This window comes from Euprymna scolopes, chromosome 18, assembly GCF_053919585.1.
Source record: "Euprymna scolopes isolate OS-2025 chromosome 18, ASM5391958v1, whole genome shotgun sequence".
Taxonomy (NCBI): domain Eukaryota; kingdom Metazoa; phylum Mollusca; class Cephalopoda; order Sepiida; family Sepiolidae; genus Euprymna; species Euprymna scolopes.
In genome coordinates this window covers 44702708-44717987 of record NC_136499.1, presented here as the reverse complement: position 1 = coordinate 44717987, position 15280 = coordinate 44702708, and the positions used below count along the sequence as shown (strand labels likewise).

The 15280-nt window shown below is 30.2% G+C and overlaps 1 protein-coding gene across 1 annotated transcript in view; it reads right to left on the bottom strand.

Moving 5' to 3' along the window:
• The window catches only part of LOC145297607 (transient receptor potential cation channel subfamily V member 5-like), a 152782-nt gene that overhangs the window by 41913 nt on the left and 95589 nt on the right, over positions 1 to 15280 (bottom strand). Inside the window, exons 6-9 of the mRNA XM_080143666.1 lie at positions 15127 to 15270; positions 13960 to 14041; positions 6463 to 6578; positions 1118 to 1231 (exon numbers count right to left, since the gene is read on the bottom strand). Of these exons, the coding sequence (XP_079999792.1) occupies positions 1118 to 1231; positions 6463 to 6578; positions 13960 to 14041; positions 15127 to 15270 (456 nt within the window). The remainder of the gene's footprint in view (positions 1 to 1117; positions 1232 to 6462; positions 6579 to 13959; positions 14042 to 15126; positions 15271 to 15280) is intronic.

Genomic DNA, 15280 nt, shown 5'->3' with positions numbered 1-15280 from the left:
TTGTACATGCGATAAAAATGCAGATTATTATTTATATATATATATATATATATATATATATATATATATATATATATATATTATTTTAAATGAGGAAGGCTTTGGGGTTAAAATCGATGTATTGTTACGTAGTAACAGAGGGAAAGACGTTTTAATACTTTTTTTTTAATCAAAATATGAAAATGGCAACCCCAGGTATGCGAAAACGAAATCGGAAACTATGAGTACTGACACGAAGTAAAGTTTTGTATTGAATTATAAAAATAATTTATATACAAAATTTCGTTTCATTTCCATATAATTGCGCTCGTTTTTTTTTGTTTTGTTTTTTTTTTACATAGGGTATACCTCCCGTCTATAAATACTAGATTTTGTAAACGTTTCAACTCGATTCATTTACACATTTCAAAGTTGATTTTCTTCCGATCACATGAAATTTAATAAATAGATTTTTACTCGAAATGGTTCCCAATTTAATAATAGTTTAAATAATATCTTTAATGCCTATACACAATTATTTTTTTCGCATTTTGTTGTTTGGCGTAAAAAAATATATGCTTGCCCCCCCCTTTCATTGAATCATAAATATTACATTAAATATGTGAGCATTTAAGAATTTTACATGTAGTAATAATAGGCATTTTACATGTAGTAATAATAGGTATTTTACATGTAGTAATAAGGCATTTTACTAATAATAGGCATTTTACATGTAGTAATAATAATAAATAAAATAATAGGCATTTTACATGTAGTAATAATAGGCATTTTACATGTAGTAATAATAGGCATTTTACATGTAGTAATAATAGGCATCTAGAATACCGAGACGTCGAAGTGACGTAACGCATGGGCAAAAACAAAAAAAAAAACAGACAATTGGAAACAACATTTAGATTCCAAACCGTCGTATGTCTATTTAATTTTCACAAAGAAAAAAGCACAAAATTTTATCACAAAATGTATATAACTTTCCACTCTACACATTTTTATGTTCCCAAACTACTAGGAAACCTTGTATTTGTTCTTGTTTATCAGCTCTCAAAAGATGATTTCTGTATTGACGGAATGGGCATATAAGTTACAATTATAACGAACAGCATTTTGCTTCCCTTACGCCATCAATGGGTCCTCTGAACTGTAACAAATTGCCCACAGGTCTCGTATAAACGGCGATACTCAGCAGAATCAGGTGAACAAAAGCAAATCCGAATAACTTGAAGAAGCCAGCCTGAAAAAAAAAAATAGATTCAGATTATATATTATCCTTTGAGATAAGTAATTTGTATATTTATTTGTATATTTATTTAATCGTATATTTATTTAATCGTATATTTATTTATTTATTTATTCGTATATTTATTTATTTGTATATTTATTTAATCGTATATTTATTTAATCGTATATTTATTTAATCGTATATTTATTTATTTATTTGTATATTTATTTAATCGTATATTTATTTAATCGTATATTTATTTATTTGTATATTTATTTAATCGTATATTTATTTATTTGTATATTTATTTAATCGTATATTTATTTATTTGTATATTTATTTAATCGTATATTTATTTATTTATTTGTATATTTATTTAGTCGTATATTTATTTATTTATTCGTATATTTATTTATTTGTATATTTATTTAATCGTATATTTATTTATTTATTTGTATATTTATTTAATCGTATATTTATTTATTTATTTGTATATTTATTTAATCGTATATTTATTTATTCGTATATTTATTTATTTGTATATTTATTTATTTATTTGTATATTTATTTAATCGTATATTTATTTATTTATTTATTTGTATATTTATTTAATCGTATATTTATTTATTTATTTGTATATTTATTTAATCGTATATTTATTTATTTATTTGTATATTTATTTAATCGTATATTTATTTATTTATTTGTATATTTATTTAATCGTATATTTATTTATTCGTGTATTTATTTATTTGTATATTTATTTATTTATTTGTATATTTATTTAATCGTATATTTATTTATTTATTTATTTGTATATTTATTTAATCGTATATTTATTTATTTATTTGTATATTTATTTAATCGTATATTTATTTAATCGTATATTTATTTATTTATTTATTCGTATATTTATTTATTTGTATATTTATTTAATCGTATATTTATTTATTTATTTGTATATTTATTTAATCGTATATTTATTTATTTATTCGTATATTTATTTAATCGTATATTTATTTATTTATTCGTATATTTATTTAGTCGTATATTTATTTATTTATTCGTATATTTATTTATTTGTATATTTATTTAATCGTATATTTATTTATTTATTTGTATATTTATTTAATCGTATATTTATTTATTCGTATATTTATTTATTTGTATATTTATTTAATCGTATATTTATTTATTTATTTGTATATTTATTTAATCGTATATTTATTTATTTATTTATTTGTATATTTATTTAATCGTATATTTATTTATTTATTCGTATATTTATTTAATCGTATATTTATTTATTTGTATATTTATCTATTTGTATATTTATTTATTTATTTATTTATTTGTATATGTATTTCTTTATTTGTATATTTCTTTATTTGTATATTTGTTTGTTTGTTTGTGAACTATTATTCTGATATTAATAGTCGTAGTTTCACTACGTTTCGGCCAACTATTCCTCTGACCTTCTTCAGGTGGAAGCGCAGTTGATAAAGGCGTGGAATCTCTACGATTCCACGATTCCAGTTGAACATTGCCTGAAGATAGCGGTTTCAATCCTAGCCAATTCAGGTCAGAGGATTAGTTGGCCAATACGTGGTGAGACTACAACAACTATGGAAGGCAGTAATTACCGAGGATACAATTAAGAGGCTCTGCATTCCTATCCTGTCGCGGTTAACAACCACCTGAAGAAAGCCATAGGAATTGTTGAAACTACAACAACTATGAAGATGCGGATAACAGTCCGCAAATAAAAAATAAAGATTCGGATTAGTTCGTTAATCACAAAGCAACCGTTATATATTCCCATTGAAGGGAGGTGGACACTGTACTCTTAACACTGTACTCTTGTTAAACGCCGAGGCTTGGCGGACGTAGTTGAGAGCATATCACGTAACATCTATTTTTGTTTTAAAATTTTCATTTAATTAATTGATTTATTTATTTTATTTTATTCATTTATTTATTTTGCTAAATATGGTTCTGCGAGCCAGTTTTGTAAGAAAAAAAAATTGATTTCTTTTTAGATGTAAGTTTTGGGTATGGCTTGTTTGTTTTCGTCAACGTCGTTCGTTAGATAATATTATGAGATTGGGATACATCTCAAAGACTCTCTGGATTTTCGTATTCCCCGAGCTCATTTATTGTCAATTAAAAGTAATGATTTTGTAAGGATAGATTTTGTTATTCTTTCTTTTGATAACGTCGTATTCTTTCAATATAATTCACCATTTCCAATGTGTAGAAATGTTTTTCACAAACGACAACATAAAAAAACAAATGATGCTTTCACAAAATTAGACATGCTGACCGATAATAATCGAATTATAAAGAATGAATTAAAATATTTAATTATGTTTTATTGCCGATACTATTATACGCTTTCCGTGAGTGAGTGTTCTTAATGCGATATATGCGACATTTAGGAGACACAAGAACCGAAAAGGTGCCGTTAATACATGCTGAAGAATACTTTTTAATCAGATTTGATCCTGACTGAGTTTGACAGATGTTTATAAAGTCGAAAGCTCGCGAAAGGTTAGAAAAGCTGGACCGAATGAACTTGTAAACTAAGACTTGTAAATTCATTTTTTTTTCTGTTCTTTCTTATATATATATATATATATATATATATATATATATATATATATATATATATATATATATATATATACTTAATTTACTCACATAAAATTAATATACGAAAGTATACATTTATGCGTAAACTTTAAGTATTTACTTCAAAAATGCTCAATACGTAGGTAGAGCTAGTTAGTAATTCATAAAATATATATGGCGATTAAGCTACACTGAATATTCCGCGTTTCATCCACTCTAGGACTCTTCAAGCTTATGCGCATGAGCCTGAAGAATCCTAGAGTGGATGAAACGCGGAATATTCAGTGTAGCTTAATCGCCATATATATTTTATAAATTACTAACTCGCTCTACCTACGTATTGAGCACTTTTCAAGTAAATACTTAAAGTTTACGCATATTTATACTTTCGTATATTAATTTATGTGAGTAAATGAAGTAGTTATATATATATATATATATATATATATATATATATATATATATATATATATATATATATATATATATATAACGTTGTCCGGGAACTAACACATTGTATACCAGTTTTCAGTCGCAAAGCAGGCAAAGAATAGAGTAGAACTTCAACTCGCTTTTTCTTTGTAGCAATGACATTTATTTCTTCTTTGTTACGGCCGCAACGTCACCCACGTAATCTCGAACGTTATTTCGTTCCGTTCTCCACGTATCTCGTGTGATCTCGAACGTTATTCACGTCTCTCGCGTGATCGTCTTTTTAAAGTCTTTATTCATTATTTTTCTCTACCGGTGACGGCATTTGGCATTCATTTGCATACACACGTCCATGCTATGTTACATATTTATCTATATTGTTTTTGTCACCACGAGTGAAATTTAGCAGTTGGAATCTCGACTTAGCAGCCATCGATCGTGAAAAGTCAGCTCAACCAACTTTCAAGTTTTAAACATGTGTTTCATCGGAAGCTGAAATGTAAAAAATAATTTGTGCAGAGAGCATTTTTAAAAAAGTAATGTTGCCTTCTATTATGGCTTATGCGTTCATGACTTGAAAGTTTCATCTCTCTATGTCAGGTATTGACGGTATGAGACTCTAAGAAAGCAACCACTATCATGAACGCGTTTTAGAAGCAGAGATGCGTCATTGAATTCCTGGCAAAAGTGCATTAAGAATGGTGATGACTAAAAGAAATAAATTCTAGAGCACAAAAGAAAGGCGTTCATATTAATGGTACCACTCGCGTTTTCGTTACACTTCGACTTTTTAAGTTAAACAGTAGAAAACATTACTTTTGGAACTACCCACCTATATTTTATATAAATATATCGTCTGCTCGCTCCTCATTACAAGCCTTCGAATTTCATCTAATCGTCTCAGCTCAGATAATTTATTCCCTGGGGAGAATTAATGAGGTCCCAGGAAGACGCCTAAAACTCGTCAACGTTACAGACGGGATTAACTGTATATAGTATAATATATAAATAAATTATAGTTTGTTAAAGAATATATATATATATATATATATATATATATATATATATATATATATATATATATATATATATATATATATATATATATATACTAGCATTTCAGCCAGGCGTTGCCTGGGTGTTTGGAGGTGTATGTTGAGCAAAAAAAAAAGTGGTAGCAGGAAGGTTGGCTCGAACCCGTTCCGCAAAGGAGGAAAAAAGGGGGAAACCCTGACGTCTTTGCTGTTACGACCACCGCCAAACCGGAAGTAACGTAGGTTTTAATTAAGGCTAGACAATCGAAAGGAGAGGATTACTTTCGAAAATATCGGCGAAAAAAGCGACCCGCCCCTGTAGAAAAGTGGCCAGTTGAGGGTGAAGAAATTAATGTTTTTAGCCAATTTTTCGATATTTGTTGCCTGAAAGGTCGAACTTCAAAACGATACTGATCTTGTAAAAATCGTCCCCCTCTGTCGAAAGATTTAGGCAAACATACATACATATATTTATATTTTGGTAACTCAAATTTTCGACCCAAACCGATTAGAAAGCTTACCCTCGTATCTTTGAATAACCTTTATGTAAAATTTCAAATGTTTAGACCAGAAATTGTCTGAGTAATTTGGTAGAGGCCGCAGAGGTCAATTTTTTTTAACTTTGACCCCTATTATACCCCCTTAACATTTATTGTTTTAGGTTCAAATTAAGTTATTAAGTTAGATCCATGTCCAAGGAATCTATATCTAAAATTTCAAGTGTTTATACCCAAAATTGGCGGAGGAATTTGGTAGAGTTCTCAAAGGTAAAATTGTTGAACTTTGACCCCTTAAATCTCAATATCCTATATATGAAATTTCGAGTTTGTAGACTGAAAATTGACAGAGTTATTGTGTAGGGAAATGTACACAGACAAACAGACACACACAGACACTTTCACTTTATATATATATATATATATATATATATATATATATATATTAACAAACTATACTTTATTCTGTGTGTGTGTGTGTGTGTGTGCGTGTGTGCATCTGTTATATATACGTATGTTATATATATTCTTTAACAAACTATAATTTATTTATACGGACACACGCATATAAGCATATATTTCCTAAAAACTAAACCGACTACATTTTCCTATCATACACATATCGTTTATTATTTATGCACATTCCTACCTGTGCAAAAGTTTTCCACTTTTCATCCAACAGCTGCTTAATTACTTTCCCTTCAACCATGTCCAGGTGAGCATCGGTTTCGCCGTCAATTATCAAGTTTAATGCCGACGTCCAAGCTACAAAATTGAACACAAAATAATAATTTAAAGGAGATTAGAACAATAGTCTAAAGAGTAGAGTGTATTTTAATGTAATAGTAAAATTACTAGTTTAATTAAAATACAGGAAAGAAAAAGTGCTCGTTGTAATTTAGATATATAATAAGCTCGATAGGTAAATATCCTAGAGCTAATTTAATATTTAGTAATGTGATTGATAATTTAAAAATCAAATAATAATTAAATTAAAAATCCATTTCATAAGAAGGAACAACAACAAAATCATTGATTTTGTCGTTGTTCCTTCTTATGAAACGGATTTTTAATTTAATTATTATTTGATTTTTAAATTATCAATCACATTACTAAATATTAAATATACATATATATATATATATATATATATATATATTATTATTATTATTATTATTATTATTATTATTATTATTAAATGTTATTACGTGCATGTGCGTGTATTCCGTGTTAAGAATATTAAAAAATAAATAAAATTAATTTAACGAAGTTCATATAATAATGCTAGATAATAATTAGAGCAACGTGTACCTTTATTTATATTATATTAAGCATTTTTGATGTCGTTACACGATCATGAATATGATAGTGTTCCGGTCCAATTAGTAATAAATAATTAACGATCTCGTCAGGCGACGTACCCCCCCCCACACACACACACCTTTTTTTTAAAATGAATATGAAAAAACAGAATATACACATATTGCAATTTAGAAAGTTACGTGATTACCTATGAAAAACAACAAGAAACGGGAAACGGAGAAAAGGGGAGGGGGAGAAGGGAAAAAGAAAAAAGAGTACATAGGCCTTCATAAACACCCACGCAATGTGATAGGCGTTTGATGATGTAATATGTCAATATAATACTAATGATATAATAATAATTTATTACATTTACTTGTTAATTTGCTTGTTTATTTATTATTTATTTATTTACTATTTGCCATTAATACTTAATACATCAAATAACTAAACTATCACCTTGACCTACAAAATTATTTTCATTATAATATCATTACTCTTATTTACAATTTTAGATTAAACTTAATATAACTCTTAGATATTATTTTTATTTTTTTTATATATTTCTTGGAAGTAATCAAACGCTTAAATTTATTTTCTTAAATTATAAATAAATGAAAAACTTTAAAAAAAAAATAGAAATAAAAATAAAAATAAAAATAGAAATAAAAATAAAAAATAGAAATTAAAAATAGAAATAAAAACAAAATATAAATATAAAAATAAAAATTAAAAAAATAAAATATAGCAAATTGAATATTTAACGTTATATAGCCAGAAAGTACAAACACCCCATTCAGCCCTCATTTTCTTAATATTTTTTCATGTCATAACGTTTTAGTAGCCTCGTGTTGATGTAGTTAAACTCTTTCTCCTTTTAAAAACATTAAAAAGAAGTCGGACTTTTCAAGTTTTGCGTGGGTGTTTATGTACACCTACATCCTTTTGTTTTTCCCCATTAGAGGAAGGGGCCAGAATAGTATTCAAAAAGTTTCATAGAAAAAAAAATAAAATTTACATTTCAAACCGTTCCAATTAGGAAAAAATAGTGTTTATTGCATCATCTTTAATCCAAACGAAGCAATAAAAATTACATATATTTTATTAAACGTTTCCCTCAAACAAAACTAGAAGCATATATACATATATAAAATAATATATTGAAACGGAAAAATAAATCGTAAGAAAGAGAAATGAAAAACAAGATGAAAGATATCAATATTTTTTATTTAAAAAAAACATCAATTCAAAATCAATGAAAATCTTCACTGATAAATAACGATATGATCAATGAATTTGAACTCTATTGTTTATTTATACATGCTCTGGAACTGACAACGAAAATCTATTGAGCTTAACCTTCAACTACAAGCTAATATATATATATATATATATATATATATATATATATATATATAATTACAATAGAAAAATGCGAGCGTAGTTAAGCTTAAACATGGAAAAGTAAAGGACTAGTTGTTAAAACTGGAAAAGAAAAGGACAAGATATTCTAGTAAAAATATAATACATTTATAACTTAAAATATAGCAGCATTAAGAATAGATTATATAATATAAATTGAATTTAAAAAAATCTTAATGCTGCAATATTTTAAGTTATAAATTTATTATATAGTTTACTAGAATATCTTGTCTTTTTCTTTTCCAGTTTTAACTACTAGTCCTTTACTTTTCAATGTTTAAGCTTAACCATATTACTTTTCATGCTCGTATTTTTCTATTGTAATCCATGATTTTTCCGGGCTTCCAGTAAATTTACTTGTTCTTTGTTTAATTTCAGTCTTATTTTTTTGCCCCCATGAATATAACATACACACTATGCAACATACAAATATCTGTGCGCGAGGTCGCCAACCTAATCAAGGACCTTTATCAAATCTCCAATACTAACAATATACGGCACTCGTCTGCTTTCAATAAAATCCCCCAATCATCTCCCTTTCTCGGTTTCACTTGTTACTTCTCTTTTCAAGAGAGTGGTGAATTGGTAGCAACAGTAGTCGCTGAAGCGCCGTGGTTGCTGTGGAAACCTGTTATAAAAAACGTCATAAACTCCTTACGTTTTTTTAAGATTTTGAACACTATTAAATTCATCATAAGTTTTGTTTTACTGGACGAAAATTGAAAAAAAAATTACAATATAACTGAGAAGGTGATCTATAAACTGTAATAATTGTTTTAAATTTGATAGAAAAATGAGTGAGTGGTGAAGCTTTAAAGCAGTTCTCATCGACTAAAACTGCCACTTAACTATATATTCAAACCGTGTTTGTAACTTGCTGCTATGGTTTCAAATGATCTGAAATAGCAGCCAGGGGAGACTTGATTCCAAATATTTCTCATATGTTATATCTCATCTCTTTTGGAAATAAGGTACGATTATGAGTATCTCCAATATCAAATAATTTTTATACACTGTGAAATTTACTTTATGTATGAAAACCAAAGAGCATAGATATAACATATGAGAAATATTTGGAATCAAGTCTCCCCTTGATGTTATTTCAGCATTTCAGGAAATTATCAAATGTTTTGTAATTCATATGCAAACTAGGAAAACAAATGACTATGATTAAAACATTGGTAAAGGTACAGTATCTTCCCCCCCCCAAATCCTTTAAAATCACCACTATCATAGGTTTTCAAGGGTGCTGAAAACGAAAATAACGTTTAAATTTCCAAGAAACGAGTAGTTTCCAAGATGTGAAGAGATTATAGTTCCCATCTGTTTAATATATAGTCATTTGCAGACTGACTGTTTCACTGTATCACGGTTCTTTAATGCGGCTAGACTAGCACCTCTCCTTAGCTAGGGACCGAATCTTCAACTATCGAGTTGATAGTCGTCAGTTCTACACAAACGGGAGAAGTCATCGTAATTGCCGAAACTTGCAAAGAAGGAAAGCTCAATATTTGTTAAGTGATAAACTAGAGCTTAAAATAAAATATTTTAAATATTAAAATGGCAATAGAATCAATTTTTACAAGTAAAAAAATCATGGACACATGGTTTTACGCGCGTTTCAAACGATTCTTTAGTAGATAGACTGGTACAAAGCAAAAGCATAGTATAAAGCATTGCATATATAAAGAATGTATCTATTCAGGAAATTACATCAGAACAATGAGACACAAATGTCAAACAATGATAAACAGAAGAAAGTAAAATCACTTTTTCCATAGCTACCAACGTAATAGATGTACTGAGACTAAAGCTGCTTTCAGGACTGCCAGCAACCACTGCAAAAGAGTAATAAAAAATGCAAGAGAGCTCTATGCTCAGCCCGTTAAATCCAAAGTAGCTGAGCAGCGGCTTCGTTCCCACCAGTTTTGGCAAATTGCAAACAGGATCTTGAACAGAAGCGTGCGTTCTATCCCAACCATCATCAATGGACCTGAGGGCATCTCGTCAGCATCAGACAAGGCCAAACTATTTACCAAGAACTTTGCAGCTAATTCTACCCTATGCGATCAAGGCCATCAACTCCCCGTATTTCCACCTATAACAGACAACACACAATGCAACATACAAATATCTGTGCGTGAGGTCGCCAGGCTAATCAAGAACCTTGATTCCAGTAAAGCAACTGGCCCAGACGGCATTCCAATTATAGTGTTGTAAAAAGCTTCAACCAGAACTTACCCCCATACTTACAAAACTGTTTAAGCGTTGCCTTAAGGAGAAGTACTTTCCAACACCCTGGAAACCCTTATCAGTATGCCTTGTATTGAAGAATTCGGGTGATAAGTCATCTTCCTCTCAGTACAGACCAATAAGTCTCCTGTGTGTCATGCTGAAATCCATATTAAATAGAGAAGTAGTCAACCACCTCAGCAGAAATAACCTTCTTAGTGACATGCAATATGGTTTCCGTTCTGCCAGATCTACATCAGATGTGCTAACGGTTACATCTCATAGGATTAGTAAATCTCTCGACAAAGGCTTCATTTCTAGGGCAATTGCTCTTGACATATCAAAGGCCTTCGATAAGGTATGGCATAAGAGCCTACTTCACAAGATTTCCAGCTACGGTATTACTGGAAATATTTTCTCAATTATTAAATCATTTCTCTCCGATAGGCTCAGAAGAGTAGTGGTTGATGGGCAGAAATCAGAGGCCCAGAGTATTAATGCTGGAGTCCCTCAGGAGTCCATCCTGGGCCCAACTCTCTTCCTGATTTATCTCCCTAACCACATACTTAAATCATTCGTTGACATCTATGCTGATGACACGACTATCTATGGCAACACATCAAAGGCCATAAATGACAAAGTTCTCTCTGATTCTCTCTCCTCTGATCTCGAGCGTGTGATACAGTGGAGGAAGAAGTGGCTGGTTACTTTTAATGCATCCAAAACTAAGCTCCTATCTTTACATAATCAACGGTCTGATCCCCATCTGGCATCAATGGATGGCTCTCGTTTTGGGGAGGCTCCATGTTTTGACAAGCTTCTGGGTTTGACCTTTACTCCTGATCTGAAATGGAACACGTACACCAAGTATGTTGCCCAGGTCGCTGGGAAAATGATGGGATCCTTCTACCGCTCCAGAAGATATCTCACTACTGATGCAATTCTCTACCTATATAAAAGCCAAGTACGTCCAAGGATGGAGTACTTCTGCCACATCTGGGCTGGAGCTACTAAAAACAGCCTATTCTGCCTCGACAGAGTACAAAATAGACTTTGTGGCTTAGTGGGTGATGCCCTTTTCTCTTCCCTGCAACCTCTCTCCCACAGAAGAGACGTTGCGAGCCTGTCTTTGCTTTATCGTTATTTCCAAGGCAAGTGCTCGTCCAAGCTCCAATCTCTGGTCCCCCCTCGCCAATCTTTCACGAAAAACACCCATCTAGCTGAAACCACTGTCAGTAATTTTCCCCACTCTTTATCTGTGCCTAAATCAAAACGTAGATTCCATGAACAAAGCTTCTTTATTAGAAGTGCACGCCTGTGGAACTCTCTTCCGTTTGCCTGTTTCCTACCTGACTACAACTTGGATGTCTTCAAGTCCAACATAAACAAATTCCTGATGAATCGCCCCTTTATCAAATCTCCAATACTAACAGTTACTACGATACTATCCCATTGATTACTGTATGCGCAATAACTCTTATCCCCGAGGGGCTTCCGAGCCTTGATAAGTGGTGACCTCCATGTAAAAAAAAAAGACGATATTCGTTAAACGGAAATAGGTAAAGAACTACGACATTGCTGATATCTATATTCCATTACTTTAACAGTGGAGAGCTCGAATTCAATGGAGGGGAGGCTGGCTGAATTTGTTCCCTCAGTCTGCGTTTAAATTTACAACTAAACGTGGCATTACCCCGATTTAATCAAAATATAAAGCTTTCATAGGTCGAATATTAGTTTGAAATAAGGACATTAGTTCGCTTAAACTAGACGAACATATTTTTTGTTTTCATTTTCGGAAGAGTTCTAGTAGGGAAAAGGAAAGACAATCCAAATTTTAATGATTTTTATTGAATAATTACCCTGGAAATGGATATAAATGCAATTAATTTTGAAGACTTTTGAACCAAATTTCTTTAGAGTAAAGAAAAATTATTGATTTTGTTTTTTTACAGACGCACCCATTACTGTCTTCATCTGAGATATGCGAAACTGACATGATTTACGTGAAAACTAAAATATTGATAGTTTTAGATGGATATCATATACGACAATGTGGAAAAGTCGTTTCTATCATGACCCTTACATTTTATTTGTAATTTTTTTAGAAAATATTTGTTTGGAAATATTGTTGCACATTGCAATTTTTTTTAAACTAAATTTGACGCCGCAGATACGTAGATACACTCGAAAAGATCGTTCAATATCTTTCTTGAGGCAGTCAACGGTTTTCCATTTACAAACGAGACAAAACTTAATTAGCTAATCATACTTGCCTCTCCGGCTATTTGGAACCAGATCACAGACGTTAATGATTACCATGTTTTCATTCAGCCTAAAAATAGTATCTTCTGCAGACATTTATTAACAACTCCTCGTTAACAGACAGACGGAAGTGTGAACCAATATTTATGTGGTACTATAGATGTTCTTCCAGAATGTTAAGTGATTCATATAAAAAAAGAGAAAAAAATATATAACAAGGAATGTGGTCGTCCGATCGTAAAATACGCTTAAATATATTTTAACTCGTTCAGATTTCGTATTTATTATTACAGAGACAAATCTTTATTGAATATTATATTGCACTTAATAAAAAGTTTTTTTTTTTTTAAAATGACTTCGGTACCATCAGCTAGACTTGAAACCAAAACATTTAGCACTCCAGCCGCATTCCCTACTGTTTGAGCTATCGATAGATAAAGAAGAAATATTTAAAATTAAATTACTTCAAGCTATGAATGAATTTTAATGGGATATGCTGCGATGAACTCATTGCACGTGTGACTCGTTGACGTACATACTCCCGACAAACCCGTTTAGTAACAAAATCGCACCCCATCATTGTGAAGATCCCTAAATTCTAGAAAGCCTTCTACTCTAATAGTTTCTTCCCTCAGATGGCTTGACTTTGGAATTCCCTCCCTGTTACCTGTTTCCTTGACTGTACCGACATCTCGCTCATCTCCTCTAAGCATGATCCGAAATAGTAGCCCCTTACGTCCAACCTCGTTTGGGGTGAACATGAGTAAAAAAAAAAATTAAAAAAAAAAAAACATGCAGTAATAACCAAGTTTTGCACTGTGTTTATTTAATAGTCTGTGCTTGCATTATCTTCGGGGTATTGAACATACAGGGGATATATTTATGTAATATGTAATAATGAAAATTTAATAAGTAAACTACTTACATGTCACGCCGTCTGGGTCGACTGTGTCGAGATTTGCAATCGGATACACTGAACAGGTGATATTACTATAGCGCCACAATTCCTGTAAATAGAAATCGGGTCTTTAGAGATGATTGTATCAAAGAGTAAGTGTTTTAGTCTTAAGTTGAATCTTCAATTTCCGGGAATGTATATATTTACGACAGAATTTCACCAAGTGCTTTATCCATTGCATCACGTCCTTGCGAAATAGTCCGAAGAATCCAAATAATATGAACATCTATTCTTATTTCGATTTTGTCCCTTTTTTTATAATGCTTTGATAAGCCATAGCTTATCTAAGAACCTTTAATGGCTAAATAATTATTAATATTTATAATAATAATAATAATAATAATAATAATAATAATAATAATAATAATAGGTTGAAGTAGTTTGCGTGAAGCATTGTTTAACGTATATATATATATATATATATATATATATATATATATATATATATATAGTAATGTGATTGATAATTTAAAAATCAAATTAGAATCAAATTAAAAATCCGTTTCATAAGAAGGAACAACAACAAAATCAGTAATCGATCGTACAAATTACTGATTTTGTTGTTGTTCCTTCTTATGAAACGGATTTTTAATTTGATTCTAATTTGATTTTTAAATTATCAATCACATTACTAAATATTGAATTAGCTCTAGGATATTTGCCTATCGAGCTTATTATATATCTAAATTACAACGAGCACTTTTTCTTTCCCTGTATTTTAATTAAACTAGTAATTTTACTATTACATTAAAATACACTCTGCTCTTTAGACTATTGTTCTAATCTCCTTTAAATATATATATATATATATATATATATATATATATATATATATATATATATACAATATTTTGCATCTAAGATGTTCTTACTTGTGTCATGCGGTCAGATGATGTATCCGTGATGCTATATTTCGGGATGCCTTCCCTTACTCAGGCGTGTGTTCGACTTTCAAACGTGTATGGCAGGTTTTATGTAGATGGAACAGTATTTATAATATGAATATTTAGCTTTGATTACATGTCTTTGTATTATTAACAAGTTTTTATTCGTTTTTTATTTGTTTATTTTTTCTGCGTATCGTTGGGCGTTTTCATTTTATGATAATAATTAATAACACCAACAGCAACTTACAATAGCGCTGAGCTCCAGCATCTCATGAAAGATCTCCGGGCGTCCCAACTTGCAAGCAAGCGCTAATGGAGTGAGATCATATATATTTTTCTTTGTCACATCTCCGGCTATCGTCAAGTGCTTCGCAGCGTATTTATAAAAGTCCTGTTAAAAG